This window comes from Eucyclogobius newberryi, unplaced genomic scaffold, assembly GCF_026437365.1.
Source record: "Eucyclogobius newberryi isolate DKJ021-1_F unplaced genomic scaffold, fEucNew1.0.hap1 SCAF_15, whole genome shotgun sequence".
NCBI classification, from domain to species: Eukaryota; Metazoa; Chordata; class Actinopteri; order Gobiiformes; family Gobiidae; genus Eucyclogobius; species Eucyclogobius newberryi.
The window spans coordinates 5,005,208-5,021,770 of record NW_027315779.1 but is presented as its reverse complement, the minus strand read 5'-3'; the positions used below and the strand labels follow the sequence as shown (position 1 = coordinate 5,021,770).

At 42.3% G+C, this 16,563-nt stretch overlaps 1 protein-coding gene across 1 annotated transcript in view; it reads right to left on the bottom strand.

Moving 5' to 3' along the window:
• crebrf (creb3 regulatory factor) overlaps positions 1-16,563 on the bottom strand; it is a 29,924-nt gene that overhangs the window by 8,547 nt on the left and 4,814 nt on the right. Inside the window, exons 2-9 of the mRNA XM_072445787.1 lie at positions 10,357-10,560; positions 9,545-9,670; positions 8,758-8,933; positions 6,064-7,121; positions 5,744-5,938; positions 2,730-2,919; positions 2,565-2,638; positions 1,658-1,777 (exon numbers count right to left, since the gene is read on the bottom strand). Of these exons, the coding sequence (XP_072301888.1) occupies positions 1,658-1,777; positions 2,565-2,638; positions 2,730-2,919; positions 5,744-5,938; positions 6,064-7,121; positions 8,758-8,933; positions 9,545-9,670; positions 10,357-10,365 (1,948 nt within the window). The 5' untranslated portion in view covers positions 10,366-10,560. The remainder of the gene's footprint in view (positions 1-1,657; positions 1,778-2,564; positions 2,639-2,729; positions 2,920-5,743; positions 5,939-6,063; positions 7,122-8,757; positions 8,934-9,544; positions 9,671-10,356; positions 10,561-16,563) is intronic.

The following is a 16,563-nucleotide window of genomic DNA, read 5'->3' as shown; positions in this document are numbered from 1 at the left end:
TACTGGCTAACGGCCACTGGGGGGCACTCTAGCAGGAAGCGCAAGCATTTGACACACTGTAGAAGAAGATGTCAGTGGACAGTGGTCACTGTATTTTAAGCTTCAAAATGCTGTGTGTTTCAGACTCATATTTGCAGAGAAATTAGTCTAATGAGGAAGTGAATCTAGACGAAACGCAAAGACACACGTGGAGAGCGGCGGTCTGCAGTTTAGAACCTGCCGCAGTGAAATTAAACTTATATTATTATATTTTTGTGTAAATATCTCACGTTACGTGGGGACCTGCGGCTTAATGACAGGTGCGGTACAATTTCATGTTTCTTTGTAAATTTTATTGGAGCGGCTTTTATTCAGGAGCGCTCTAAAGCCCCAAAAGTACGGTAATTTCATTCACGTGTTCCAAAAGATCAGCATTTGTTAAATTTGTGACCAGCTTTATGAAATCAAACTTTCTGAGTGAAGAAATAAAGTGACAAACTGCCAGGTAAAAATAACTTTGCATTTAAGTTTATGTGGTTGGAGAATGGATTGAATTGAAATTACTTATTTGTGGTTCCAACATTCTCAAAATTGTTTATATTGGGACCTGTATAATCACAATCAAAGAACCAATGAATCAGACGTCATGGGTGTGACACACTTGCTACTGCCATCTTGAGGATGAAAGCCGCATGCTCACTGTGGGCCGTTTCATCAAAACGTCTCAAAACAAAAGGATTCCTCTTCTGTAACATCCCAAAGACCCCATTTGTCCAGAAATGGATTACTGTCATCAGGAGGGACCAGTGGACTTCACAAGACAGAGCTGTTTGTTTCAGGTAGTTAGCGCTGGCTAATGCTAGTTTACATATTATTGCGTATCTATGCTAATAAATGACAGTTTTAACAAGTCTAATTTCCAACTGTTCGGGTGTTATATTTTAGGATGAGACAGTGACTCACCCGCACATAAAGTCTGTGCTCTTGAAAGCTTTGAGGGCTTAACCTGTGCAGAGGGCTTGTGGACAAAAAGCTTAGATGTAAATGTCCACAAATGTTTGTTGTGGCAGGTTGTCACTGGCTTTTAAGGGTCAGCAACTCGAGGCTGTAGATAAGGATCAAAGCCAATTTAATGTTACATTTGATGTGGTGTTTTTCAAGACTATTACAGCAGAGAGGCAACAGCTTAAGGTGACATCTTCAAAATGGCAACAAATAAGTCACGTGACGGTAACCTATGGACTGAGGAGAGAGGCAGGTTACTTGTCTCTCTCTCTGTGTCATTAAGTGTGATTAACAGGGGAAGAATTCGACCATGTCTAATAAAACGAGACGCATACAATTGATCCTGTAAGAAAGTGTCTTATTGCTTAAACTCTTTACTTCATTTCATGCCAGTGTGCAACTGCAGTAGTGAGAATCAAACCTCCAACCTCCTGGATAATGGAGCTGCACTTTCTGAGCCACTAATGTGCCTGGATGAGTCAACGTTTGTTTGCTTTGAACCAGTGAGGAAAATGACTCAGCAAAAATAATATATTTTGATGGCGCATAAGAACATCAAATCAAAACCCTAACCCTTGTGCTTTGTGTTCAGCGTTGGCCTACTTTACAAAAATGGAGGACAGGACAGGCATATTACAAATACCACAATAAGAAGAAATGTTAATGTTCTGACCGAGAGTGTCCTGGATGAGCTTGTCCAGAGAGTCCGTCATGTTTGTGGGACGAGGGGCGGAGTCCTCCACACGGGACACAATCTCCTCTTTAATGGAGTTGATCACAAACAGCAGTCGATCTACAAACGGCCGAGAAGTGCTTCAGTATTACAAGATTAAATTATGTACATATCAAACAAATTACTTTCTGTGGTAATTTTGTATTAGAATTAAGATAAAATATTCTGTACAGTGCATAATTTAAACTAGTAAATTGGAAAAGGCACTAATAGTTCAGGCTGGCAATTCAAACAAAACGATGAACTTGAAAAGACATTTTATTCAAGTTTCAGCACATGCACTTTGTCTTCTCACTTGGCTCCGTCTCAATACTGTTAAACAAACAACTTCAGCTGCGTGATGACCAGCTGCACTCTTCAAATAGGCCTATATTCTGTGCCTTGTCACGGAGCCGTTCCGCTGTTTTTGTACAGTCACAGACGCTGGTTTGGAACTGGCTGAGGAACTGGTTTTCAGTCGGCTCTGACCTTTTCCTCCCACGTCTGTCCTCTTTCACTAGTCTCTCACCCATCGATCTATTCAATCAGGGCATTATACATCTACGTAATGCACTGATTTGAGCGGCCAATTCTCGGTCCTTTCATCATCAAGACATCATGATGTCGCAGATATATTGATCTGACCATCCCAGATTCACAGGGAGTGAACAGTGCAGCTTAAACCTTAGGCCTGAATTAGCAATGGTTAGATCCGCCTTTATTTATTTAATTAAACGACTTGAAGTTGGAACTGGAGCTAGTTTAGGCTCAAGATTTCAGGATAAATCTGGACTTGTTAAGTGACTATACATTTTGAGTTTTATCAAGCAGACTGGAACATTGAACCTATAGTTTTAAATGTACGTACCATACTCAGTGCTGAGACCCCAGAGCTTCACCTTGTTGGCTTCATACTGGGCCTTTTTCTTCAAACGACAAGCTCTGCAACAAAAATGTACATGTTTAAAAAACAATATGCACAATTATGCACCATAACATGTCGCTCTTTTACATTGAGGCTGTTGAATCTCACCTGGAGGCCAGCTTGTTCTTCTCCTTGCGGGACCGGGGGCGAGCGTTGATGGGCAGTTCACTTACTGGAGTCAGGTCGCTGATGACTTTGTTGAGTTTTCGCAGCTCAGTCCCAATCTGCAGCAGTTTACGAGGGTTTGGAGTCAGGTCTTCCACATCCGTGCGACGGGATTTCTTTAACATGTATTTTCCTACGAGACAAAACAGGTCAGAAAAATACATAAAATTAAAGGTTTTTGATGAGCTCTATTTACTGCTAAAATAACCAAAACAACATGTTGACAGAACAATAATGAAATAAGGTTATTAATGCATGTCTGCATTTAAGATATCAACCTTATAAAAGTAACAGTGAATTTCCGCAATGTACAGGAGAATCAAATAATTCAAGCTTTACTTATCTTCTTAGTATATGTATAAAAATAATTTAATGGCGAATGCCTTATGCAGTGTGTTATAGGGTGTTGCAGTGTGTTATAGGGTGTTGCAGTGTGTTATAGGGTATTATAGGGTGTTGTAGGGTAGTTGTAGAGTGCGATATATTATTTTATTATTATGACAGTGTATTTATATAGTGCTTTTCCACCTTCAAGGCACTCAAAGCACTGTATTAGGCAGTGTGGGTGAAGTGTCTTGTCTAAGGACACAACAACATTTCCTCTAGCACCCGTTTTACTTAGCTTCCAAGAGCTGACGAAATCAGGCAATGGCAAGCAGTTATGACTTGTAATGTGTTGAAGGGTGCTGTATTGTGCTGTAAAAAAACAACTTTATCCAGCTGAACACAGACAAGACTGACAGAAACAAAGAGAAAAGCTACTGATGTTATGGAATTGATGTAGCTATTGAAATTCAGGTCTGAGTCCACTATTACTCACACATTTCTCACTTTGTTTACAGATTTTAGAGAGCGAAACCAGGGCTGACTGCTAACACTTTCTCTTTGTTTCTGAGGACTTCCGTCTTGTCCGAGTTCAGCTGGAGAAAGTTGTTTTGCATTCACTGGCCGAGTTAATCAACCATCGGTCCATATTCACCTGCCGTCAGTGGGACATAGATCTGCATGTCCTGTGCAAAATTGTTATAGGACACACCACTGTTTTGTATTAACTGTCTCAACAGCAGCATATACAGATTGAACAGAAGGGGTCCGAGGATTAACCCTTGGGGCACTCCACAGGTCAACGCCATGCTGTCAGAGACACAGTCACCAATCTCAACAAAGTATTTCCTGTTTTCAAGGTAGGACTTCAACCAATTTAAGGCTGTACCAGTGCCCACACGGTCCTCTAATCTCTGTAGAATGCAGCACTGATATCCAGCAAGACTAACAGAGGCCTTACTAGCATGAGAGCTCAGACAGATGTCATTTGTCACCTGAATGCGAGCAGTCTCTGTGCCGTGATGCAATATAAAAAACCAGACTGGAAGACATCATAGGAGTCATTCGTTAGGAGGAACTGAATAAGCGGTTGATAAACAACTTTTTCAGGCTGCTCTTCTTTAGCCGCGGCTTAATAACTGCAGTTTTCAAGGCTGTTGGGAATGTTCCAGATTTGATTGACATGTTGACTATTTTAGTAAGTGGAGCTAACAAACAATTCACCACAGACATTAAAACTCTACTGGGCAAAATGTCAAGGCAAGTAGGGTAATTAATACAGTTTCTTCAACCACAGGTACAAACAGAGTCAGCTCCATGTGTTTAACTCATTGTTGAACTCTATTTGCACCGTGGGATTGATGGTATTCTTATTGGTCTGGACCTTGTCCTTGAAGAAGATGGCAAACTCATTGCACTTAGATGTGGAAATTAGTTCCAACATCACTTGAGCTGGAGGGTCTGTTTAGGGTGCTGTAGGGTGCTGTAGGGTGCAGTAGTGTGTCGTTGTGTGTCGTAGTGTGTCGTAGGATGCTATAATGTGCTGTAGTGTGTTGCAATGAGTTGTAATGTGTTGTAGGGTGCTGTAGTGCACTGTAGGGTGCTGTAGGGTGCTGTAGGGTGCTGTAGTGTGCCGTAAGGTGCTGTAAGGTGCTGTAGGGTGCTGTAGGGTGTTGCAGGGTGTTGTAGGGTCTTCCGACACTGAACACTGGCCCACTGGGTCCTGTGTGTCCCGATGGCTCCTCCGCCGGGGGCTGAGTGTGATGTGAGACATGAGCACATGGACAGGAATGGGCGGAGGTGAACAAAAATAATTATTTAGAAATAAAATGTGACTGAGTCAGTCCTTTTCCATATGTAGAGTCTCGGTTCATCTGCTGAACAATTGTGGGACCTTTTCATGCCCCACGCACAAGCCAAGGGTACACACCTGAGTGGGTTGGAATAATTCTATTAATCATACACACCAGCCCAGACCCCTTTCTTATAGCAGCCTCGCTCCTCCGATACAGTGCATCTGACTAAACCGAGCCAGTACTTCCTGGTAGATGAAAAAGGCCCTGTTCGCGCCATCGTGCTGACCATATGATATGCATGATGTAAACACAGTTTTACGCACATCTACTGCTTTATTTTGAATATCAATGTGTAATTATTAATGTCTTGCCTGGTAGGAAGATACCACATGTTTAATGTACAGTTATTTTGTTACTTAGCTATGCATTTTGCTCAATGGGAGGGGCAAGTGGAGGATAAAGAGGAGCCGCTCTCGGCTGAGAGTGCAGGTAACAGGGGTGCGCTGACTGAGATATTAAAGGAGACGTGAGTTGGAGGTGAGAACATAAGAAATAAATGAGAAATAATTTATTACAATAAATATGTTTTATAATAAAGCACAAACATGCGCGCAGCTAAACCACGAGAAAATGTAGGCCACTGGGTTGCTATAGTAATAGAATTCCCATAATAAAAATACACACAGCCCCTGACACTGATTGTGGCTTAATTATTCAGAGGGCAATCTAGCCAGTCGATACTGTCACTGTGCCATTAGGCATTAGACACAATGCACCCCAGACAGCAGAGAGTGGATGTCATCACATTGTAGCTATTAAACAGAGCACATGCGTTACCATGGAGAGGGCCGTTCTTCTGGTACAGATTGCTGGGCAGAGTGTGTCTGTCCCACTCGGAGGGCTTTAGCATACGCTCATGTTTGGAGGGCGTGAGTTGCTCGCTGTACTCCCAGAAATACCGGCGCTTCCCCCTCTTTCGACTCGGGACCCCTGCTGTCAGACCTTTAATGTCCTCCATCTCCACATCGCAGCCTGCGGCAACACAGTGACAGACAGTGTAAAAATGAAAGGAAACAAAGAGCTTGATACTATTGTGAAGTTTTAATTATCAATCAAATAAAACAATAAAAGTAGAATCATTGTTATTGGGGCAGTACCTGGCTCAGAGAAGGCGTCGCTCATGTCATCATCCTTGTCAGCCTCGTAGTCGTCATCGTCATCTTCCTCATCGTTCTCCGACAGCAGGTCGTGGTCGCTCCCAAAACCTTCGTCGTGGTCCTCATCATGATCTTCATCATCCAGACCCTCCTCCTCTTCCTCTTCCTCTGCCTCCTCCTCTTCCTCTTCATCTTCCTCCTCGTCATCCTCCGGGCTCAGGCCTCTCTGAGACAGGCGGCGGCGGGTCAGGAACAGGGAGTAGTTGTGCTCCTCTTCCTTGCTCTTCTCGCTGCCCTCCACCACCAGGACAGTTCCTGCTCCAGGCACGTCGCTGCTGTTCACCTCCATCCCTGAGGCCGGCTCGTCTACAGTTGGACTGGGCTCCACGAGCTGCGGCACAGAGGACCTGGTGGCCCCCTCAGAGTGCCTCTCGAAGCCCCCGGTCACACTCACACTGGGAGGTCCCATCGATGTGGACGCCTTCTCATCCCGGGCCAGAGCCGGCTCGGGTTTCTCAAAAGGAGTCTTTGAGATCACATCAGTCTTAGGCCCAGAGCTCACACGCACTTTAGCCTTACGGACAAAGTCAGTGTTGTTGGAGACAGGGGCCACCTTCGCCCCTCGTCCCGACGGCTTGGTCTGGGTGATTTCAGGGTCCGGTTTGACCTGGACCTGGGTCTTGGACATAGTCTCAGTGCTGGAGGCAACGGGCCGTGTGGGTCTCTGAGGCCCCTCCGGGACGTCCGGGAGCAGGCTGTGGGACAGGCGGGCGGGCACAGGGCGGGCTGCCCCAGGACCCTGGCCCGACACCAGAGGTCTCTTCTTGGGGGCAGGGAGCTGGAACACGGGTGGCGGGGCCTGTAGAGCAGGCATGGTCAGGTCTGTGGGGGGGCAGAGCGTCTCGCCCACAGGCTGAGAGTCCTCACTGTTGAGCTGTGCCAGCGTTGGGGTGCGGCTGATCACCTCCTCGTCCTGGTATGGGCTGGAAAAGTCATCCAGCCCCAAGAAGTCCACCTCTTTAGTGCCCCAAATGTCACAGCTGGTCAGCCGTGTGTATCTGCAACACAAAACAACACGGGTCACACTTTAAACAAAAAGAATGGTCCAGTGGTCTTTCCATGGTATGTTTAGTTAGTTAGTTTGAGGAAGTTTGTGTTACACTTTAAGTTTTATAAATTAGTTTTAATGCACTGAACAATTGACCTTAAACTGTAAGTGCCTCACCTCACTCAAATGTGACCTCATTAAAGCCTGCCCATAAGACTGCTGCAGCCTGCACTGTTCCACCTTAAAGTTAATAGCCTTCAGACTGTGAAGTGCTGCACTGACACAACATCAGGGAGAACAAACTGTTTTGGCAGCGCTGGTTTCACTGCAGCAGAGTCACAGAGAGGACTGCTTGTGTTCCCTTTCAGTCACATGTTTCACATGTCAGCTCTTTGTCCAAACAGCAGCTTTGATATTTGTGAATAGTTACTACACTGTAAACGGCTCTGGTTGTGTTACTGCGTCTTTGGAAAGTCAACCGGTTTCACAAAATAACACTATCACACTTAACCTGATACTCCCAGTGTTTGCAGGACACTCTCTCGCGCTATAATTTGGCTTGGAATTATCTCAGTTTCCCAGTATCAACAGTTTTAAGAGTACCTAATGAACACATTCTTATTACCAGAATTACCAATGGGAGGGCCAGAAAATGATGGGCCCCATGAAAATAAATTTGACTAGACCACCCCACAATTACTTATAAAATTATCAGTTTCTTTCCCATTACCCCATACTGTACTACATGAAAATGTTTTACAGTAATTTTGTGGAATTGGTTTTAATGTTTTCTTTTCTTTCTTGGTTCAATTTGTTGAACATGAAAAATCGTGGCCGTCTATATAGCACTGTGAGTGTGGTATAATCATTGAGATTCAATGATTTGCAATGATATACTGGACCCAAAAACAAGGTCAGTGACCAAAGCCAGGAAGATTCTGGCAGATCCTGTTCACCCACTGCACTCACAGTTCAAGGCCTTGTCCACAGTTTAAGGCCTTGTCCTCTGGCAGGCGCTTCACCATGCTCAAATGTAGGACCAATAGACAAAAAACTCTTTTATCCCCACAACTATCGACCTTCAACAATTCTTGAGAGCAAAATACTGTGATGTTTTGTATGTAAATGTTTTTAAACTGCTGGCTGCGCTAGAACAAATAAAGAAATCTATCTACTCATCAAACAATATAAACAGATCATCTATTTATCATCTCACAGAGGTTACTCTATCCAGACAGGAATAGCTTATAATTTAAATAAAATATGTTGCCATTATCTATTTAATTAGTTAAATATTGGACCAGGTTCGTCTTGGGGGCCTGGCCTTGCAGAAGCAGCACTCAGATCTCATCTAAGAGGTCTGTGCAGAGGAAACACTAAAAGCTCCTGTCAGAAGAACGTCTGAACTTTTATGGGGCTTTTATAGTGAGAGCTTGAACGCCTTGAAGCCTTTACAACAAAATATATAGGTCTATTCGTGTTCGGTTCTTTCTGGGCCTTTAGAATCATTCTAGCCTTTCTCCCTCCTACGGCGCCTCAGGGAATTACTTTTTTTCCTTCGCTATACACGTGTTCTTTTGGCAGATAAGGTTAATTTGCCTTAATATGAACCCTGCAGCAGCAGTGGATGAATAAGTGATGTGTACCTGGTGAGGTCCTCCCAGTACGAGTCCCACTGCTCAAAGGCCGATCCGCTGCACACGCTCTCGCTCTCTCCCAGAGCCATGAGCTGGTCCTCGGGGCCCTCTGCCTCCTTCCCTCCGTCCAGCGCCCCTGACATGCTGTCGCCACATGGGCTCTGTCTGTAGCTCATGTCCCTATCCTGAAGAAGAGGGGGATCAACCAGACCGCAGGGTGGTTATTACACGTTCCTAAATGTGTATTAAAAAATATAAAACATTTGTGATATTAAAATCTAGAAACTTGAACAGAGTTGTTTATGTTCCGATTTTTCAGACAAATTGAGTCAGTTAAAATAAACTAAATCAACTGTCAAGTGTTGGGTCATATTTGACTCTGCTGAGGTGGCTCACAGTGGAGTTTGATGGGAAATGACTGGACACCTGCAGCTGACAGAGAGGACGCAAATGTCACACGCTGAAAAACAATTAGACACAGGCCTTTCCAGAGAAACACCCAGATCCACAGGCTCAACATCCAACAATGAACCCTGAAATCTGTCAAATATGTAGACTTTTCCTTAGTAATGAATCAATGTGAAAATTCAGCATTGTGATGACACTGGTTCCTTTGAAACCAACACCGTTGCTCGTTACAGCAGATTTTAATCATGTGGAAATTGCAGCACATGGTGACGAAGGTTTGGTGTGAAGCTGTGACTTCATCTGTGAATTAGTTTCGATTTAATGTCTTAAATAAGCAGCTCCTCTACATTGGAGTGATGCAGTGTACAGAGTGTGGAAGAGCACTCACCAGCTCGTACATGAAGTCCAGGTCGGAGCTGGTGGCCAGTAGGTCGGTGCTGGTCAGCGCCTGGTTGACAATTGAGTAGTTCTGAAAGGCGTCTGCAAAGGGAGGCTCCATCGCACATACACTGGGCTGAAACAACAGAAACACGTCATCTACTGAGCCTCAAACAACAAAACCACACTTAGATGCTCATTGGTAAGTCTGTTTCAAGAGTTACTGAACTTTGTTTTTATGTAATATAAAGGCAAATCTCTGGCATTGCTCCAATTATTTGTACCTCTGGACCAGTACTTGAAATCACATGCTTAAACACTGTAGTTTTACACAACGGCATCATAAAGGTAAAGAGCCTTTGCATTAATGTTTACAACAATAGCAGCATTAGTGGCATCAGTTTTAACCATAAGCACAACAGCAGATAAAGATCTCTTTGCTCTGAGCTGATGCAGAGCAGCAGCTTTGGTGTGGTTAACCAAATCAGATTTCAAACAGAAGACAGGAAGCGGAGGCACAGATCACAAACCTTCTGGTTACGTTTGGTTTTGTTCTGTTTCTGCAGCTTTCCTTTTGTTCATTGTTTTGGCAATTTGTATCTTTGCACGTCTTTATAAATTGTTGAATTGGCGTTGTAACAGATCAGTTTGCATAACATTGGAACAAGTTCATTGGGATATGGCTTGATATTTGATTGACTAGAACATGGTTAAGCATGAAGTCAACAGCAGTTAAAAATAGTTTATTTTTAACATTAAACTCATTAAACAGTAACAGTAACACAGGTCTCAAATGTACATCTTTCATGCATTTGTTTTTACCTGAGGCATCGCCAAAGCACAGCTATGGGCTGTAGTGGGGGAACCTCTGGGCCTTCTGTCCAGTCCCAGAGGTGAGGGAGGAGTTCCTGCTCCACAGAAAAACTCTGGGATGTCCCAGAGACAAGAGGGGCGCAGAGGGCACAGAAGGGACTGGGTTTGGGCTCTGTTGCTGTGGGTCTGGATACGGGACAAGTCTGTTCAGGGCTGTGGAGAGAAGACGAGGAAAACTGTCAAAAGCCAATCGATGTGCAGAATCCTTTATAGCATATTTATAAAAGGACTTATTTATAACATGTGACCTCGAGGAGTAGATGATGGACAATTAGCCTATAGTTTAGAAACCGGAACAAAGAAAGGCAAAAGTCTGCCCATTAAGTCCCCACATGGTCTGAGAATGAAACTTCCTGTTGTGAGACATGAGTGCTGAATATTATGCCACAAAGCCACTGTAGGTTTCTTAATCAAGTGCACTATTGATGTCAAATATGTAATAATAATAATCTAATAATTATCTAAATACAGCAAGAATGCCGTCTGGACTTTATTACAACAATGACTACGACCTCCACTACTAGTGCAAGATGTATGTCAAAATCGCAATTTGAATAGTCGCAATTAGCAAATGGCAAATAGCGAGGACTACAATTATTTAGCGAACATAATTTCTTTCCTCCTAATATTCTGTACAATATCACCTGCTAACCCTGTAGTTTAGATCTCTATAAACAGGTTTGTCTGAAAAATCACAATTCGATATTTTGTTATATTAAACGTTCAGCCTTAACTACAACACAGTCACAAGAAATGTTAATTCACCACAAGAACTCGGATGTTTATGAGCTCAAAAATTAGGCTAATAAAAACGATGTTATACGAGACGGTGGGGGAACTGCATTTGACCTTTGTTTGTCTGGGCTCAGCCTTTTCAGAGAAGTTGGCACTGCTAACTGGATAACTAACCTGCATTTTATGGACTAATCTGGATTTAAAAGATTTGTAAAATGTCTTTCCTTTCTGAAAAGCCGTCATCCTTCAGAGTGTTGGGTTCAACTTACTGTAGATGTCAAAGCTTTAGCGGAGCGGCTGTTTGTGGGTAAAGAGATCGAATCAGAGGAGAGACTGAGCTTGTTATTACTGCATTAGCAAACATTAGAAAGGACGACCAGTATGTATATGACATATGTAATGTTCTGACTCATCTATAAATAATTGCATTTATATAACAGGCAGAGTGTCACAAACAAACAGCCTGTGGAATGTCGAGGTGAAAAGGAAAGTATTCAATCAGCAGATGAAATATGAATACACATCATACAATTGAACTGACAGTAACAAATTCTTTAGCGATGAATGTTTAGACAAAATGTAAGTAGCATGACGGCATTATGAGAACGACTATATTCTCACGCTTTGACTCCAGGTAAAATGAAAAGCTTGATTGTTTGGTAACTCAAAAGGTAACTAAGGTAACTAAAGGAGTCTCGAAACGGCCCGCCTCCTTTAATCCCATTATCATTTTTCTCGTCATAAACTAAAATAGGGCTATCAAAAGTAACAAAAACTAGATACAAACTGATACTAAAACTAGTGTTGAAACTAGATATTAATTTGAAGAAGTAGAAATATTTTCGGAACAGTTTTAGAACAATGTTGTGATATGACTTTATTTAGTCAAATTCAATCAAAAATAAATGAATAATGAATGTATTTGTAAAGTGATAATTTACTCTCTTAAGTAATTTATTTTCCGGAGTATAAGTCGCAGCGGAGTATAAGTCGCAGCGGAGTATAAGTCGCAGCGGAGTATAAGTCGCAGCGGAGTATAATTCGCACCGGAGTATAATTGGCACCGGAGTATAATTGGCACCGGAGTATAATTGGCACCGGAGTATAATTGGCACCGGAGTATAATTGGCACCGGAGTATAATTGGCACCGGAGTATAATTGGCACCGGAGTATAACTGGCACCGGAGTATAATTCGCACCGGAGTATAATTCTCGCACCGGAGTATAAGTTGCACCGGAGTATAAGTCGCAGCAGCCAAAAAATGCATAATAGAGAAGAAAAAAACATTTATAAGTTGCACTGGAGTATGAAATGCGGTTGCAAGAGCGAAAATAATATCAGGTATAAGTATAAATATAAGTATAAGTCGCACCCCGGCCAAAACTATGAAAAAAGGTGCGTCTTATAGTCCGGAAAATACGGTAACTTATTTTTGGACCATGGACCTGGACGTTCAATCGAAAAATAACCAAAACATCACCATAAAACTGCAGTACTATTTACCCTCCAGAGTGTATCGTAAAAGACACATCCTTTAGTAAACAGCCACTCCCCATTCTCCTGATTAAACGCACTGAATATACGGCTCGTCCCGCTGTAATGAAGTCCCACGACACATCGCTCCTGACAGGTCGTCCCAGCGGAAAACGCATTTCCCAGAGGAGACAACTTAATACACCAAAACATTAAAAGGCCCTGTACCTGATTAAACGCTTCAGTTTGAAACGTTAGCTCCGCCCACTCTTGACGTTGCACCGTGATAGAGAAACTGCCGGATCGTCCCAATGCTGTTTCCTCCGCAGTTCTCATCTTTATAGTGAGCGAATTTTATGTTAAAAGACCCACTGTGACTGAAACACGGGCTGCACAAGCGGTTACTGATGTTAAACATGTTATAATAAATATGCACATATATTTAGGGCTCGTTCAGCAGCGACACAACGCCATCTACTTGTTGCTTATTATCGTAGAGCTCGGGTTGTTTGTTTTGGGCCATTTTCAAAGGCTCTGCCGCTTGTTCCACTCTGAAAATCTGGCAACGCAGGCTTCCACTCATCCAACAACAAACCGTGGAGAAAATGAGGCGTTGCGTCTGACAATACCGTAGTCTCTTTCTTCTTCTCCAAATACCTGCCTTTACAGCGCACGTCTAACCGTGTTATAATGTCCAAATGTTCAAAACAAACCCGGAGTCAGTCCAGCCCTCAAGACAAATCAATAGCATCTACAAGGAGAGCAGGGCAGAGAAGTTACACCTTTGAAATCAGGAGGAATTAGGCTTTTACTTTGATACAACAGTCTAATATTAAGTTGAGGTGAAATACCGAAGTAGTTTAAGAAGCGTAAGACTGAATATTGCAGGAGGAGCTTTAATCAACCAATGAATGCAATGAATGCAATGAATGCAAATACTGTGCAATTCATGTGCAATTACTGCCGTGTGCAATTACTATCGTGACACATATTCATGTGCAATTACTGTCGTGATCACATGCAATGGTACTTATTTATTCATTTTTATCTTTATTATTTTCCCCTCCATCCCTTGTTGGGAAATGGGAGGTTTTGTCTATAGGAGTTTTTGTTTATAGGAGATCTTCTACTGATAGTGTTTTTCAAACTTCCTATAAGTGATCTGTTCTTTTCCTCTATATCTACCTCTGTATCTACCTGCGTTGCAACAATGAAATTTCCCCATGTGGGACAATAAAGGATTATCTTATCTTATCTTAAGACTTACAATTTTCTTACTTCTAAGGATGAGACAAGATCTCACGAGGTAAAACTGCCACAACACTATGCCCACAGAACAATCTTGTGAGATTTCTTTCTCACGTGTTTACATTTTCAGCAGGGTCCAAATGGGTGAAGTGCTTTAAAGAGTCTCTTTGAGAAGCAATAGTTTAGAATTGTTTTTGAGAAAGATTTTAATTCCATTGTTAGTAAAAAAGCAAGTAATTTGCATCAGCAATATGGTGCAACACAAAGCTATGAGTAATAATGCAATGTAAACTATAAATAAAGGCATGCAAAATATAAGATACTATATAAATAGACCTTGGCTACATGCATAGATGCAAAAACGATACAGTATGGACAGAACAAGCCGTGCAAATAGATGGAGCATTGTTCCAGTGAGTTATTTAAAGTGACAGGTTATGAAGTGCTCATGAGTCCAAGGGTAAAGGGAGGAAATCGTTCTTGTAGCGAGTGGTTCTGGTCCAAGTACATTGTTACGACGACAGCTATAACATGAAATAGAAGTACAATTGTAATCTGAACCAAAGAGAGTCATTTATGTTTTAGATAAATGTCAAAATGTCATCTTGTTCTCGTGGACCTAACTTTGTGTCTCGTCCCACCCTAAATCACTCCAACATATTAAGAGACTTTGAGCTCTCTCTCTCTTCCTCCTCCATCTCTCCGCTCATACACAGAGTAACACCAGTCTTCCCCTTTGCTGCGTTTTGCATTTAAACAAATACTGGAGGAGAGTGCAGAGCGCATCACTTCCTGCCCCGAATAAACTCTTCACCCCTGAGCTGCTCTCACTCACTTCACTCACAGCCGGCTCCTTGTGCGCTCTGCTAAAAACTGCCCCACAGAAAACATATAGGAGACCCTTACGTAACGATAGACGACGACGTGACATAACAGGCAATAACTGTAACAGCACGGAGTCTGATAACCATCGCCGCTCTGCAGGGTCCACTTCCCCCTCGCCTCCGATTCATCTGCTTTGGTAAAATGTACAAGCTTAAACGGGCAAAGGAAACTAAACAAAAACAGTGCTCTATATCCAGAGGCGGATCTGTTACGACGACACGACGGGGACACAGTGACTCACCTCTTCAGCCACATTCACACAGCGTTTAATCGCCACGACGTTTAGTAATAAAACTCGCCGGACACTGGAGCTGCAGGATGAATCACAATCGGACTGAAACTGCAAATCGAAGGCTCACATAAAGCGAATGACAAACCGAGCGTTCGTTCAAGTAACGACGTCGTCAACAAAATATACAGAGTTCAACCTGCTAACTATAGTTTAATCAAATACAAATTTAAAACAATCGATTCGATTCAGTCATTTCTAATTGTAAATGATCAGTTTGGGATCTTTTTTTGAATCGAGAGGTCTGAAGCCAATCATGTCAACAAAATATGTGGTTTGGAGAGAGTTGAGGAAGTAATTTGACATTTTTGTTGTTGTTATTAACCTTTATTCAACCTGGTAAGAAACCCATTGAAACCTCTTTTATAAGGGTGACTTTAGTTTTAGACTTTTCTTTAGTTTAGAACAAGAATTTCTTTAGAAGTAATATCAAAACACTTTTACAACTCTGTTTCCTCTTGTAAAATAGGCATTGAAAAACAGCATTATTTTACAGCAACTTAAGTGCAAATCGGCCAGAAAAATAGACTTTTATCTTGACGTGAACAAAGAGGGAATATTGTGTGATTGTGAGATGTGTTTGTGTTCATCATCATCATCATCATCATGAGTGCGCCCTGATCGAACGACTCACATTGGACCTCTTCATCTCTGGCTCTATTACGTGGCCTGTTGTGCTGCTGAATCTGATCATCGCTGCAGTTGCTGTTTGTGCCATTTTTACCTTTGTATCGTTTCCGGACTACTCGATATGTGGCTTTCACACTCGCCTCGAACAGGCCCCGGTGCTTCTGCATCAGCACATGCAGCTAAACAAGAGCTACAATCATGTTCTGGTGTGGTTTGAAATCAAAATGACTTTATGCAAACTCATCTCACAACTAAAACTGGTGCGCTTCTAGAGCTGATCAACACACGGTATTTCAAAATGTCAGATGCACACATTTAAACAGTAATGTAAAGAAATGATTGCATTGTTGTAAAGTATTCAGGCGTCTGGTCCACACTGAACAGCGTTTCCTCCTGAAGAGCCGAGGGGCCTGTTACAAATGATCTTGTCATTTGTGTAAAAGGGCAGCTGTTCCCAGAGGAGTGACACCGGCAGCGCCCACAGCTCCATCACGTCTGGACACCATCACCAAATAACCAGCATTAGATATATTAAATAACTGTTTATTTGCACTTGATCCTTTTCTTGAACTTTTTAAATTGCTATTTTATTCTTTTATGCTTAAGTAAAATTATATCAGAGCAAACTCTGATATAATTTTACTGGTTTGACAGTTTTAGGACTGTTTTAAAATTAAACTGAGCACTTACATACATTTGTTGTTTATTGTTTTTGTGTCAGTGCAGTTTTGGATTTAGATTTTGATTCATTTGACAGTTATCTTATAAATTAGCAAGCATCAATCGACCTTTGACTTAAATTTAAAGAATGATTCAATGCAAATTGTCTTTGTATCCTTGTGCAAGATGCTTCATCTATCAGTTTGCCCAGGGCAGCTGTGGCTTCAGTGTGGC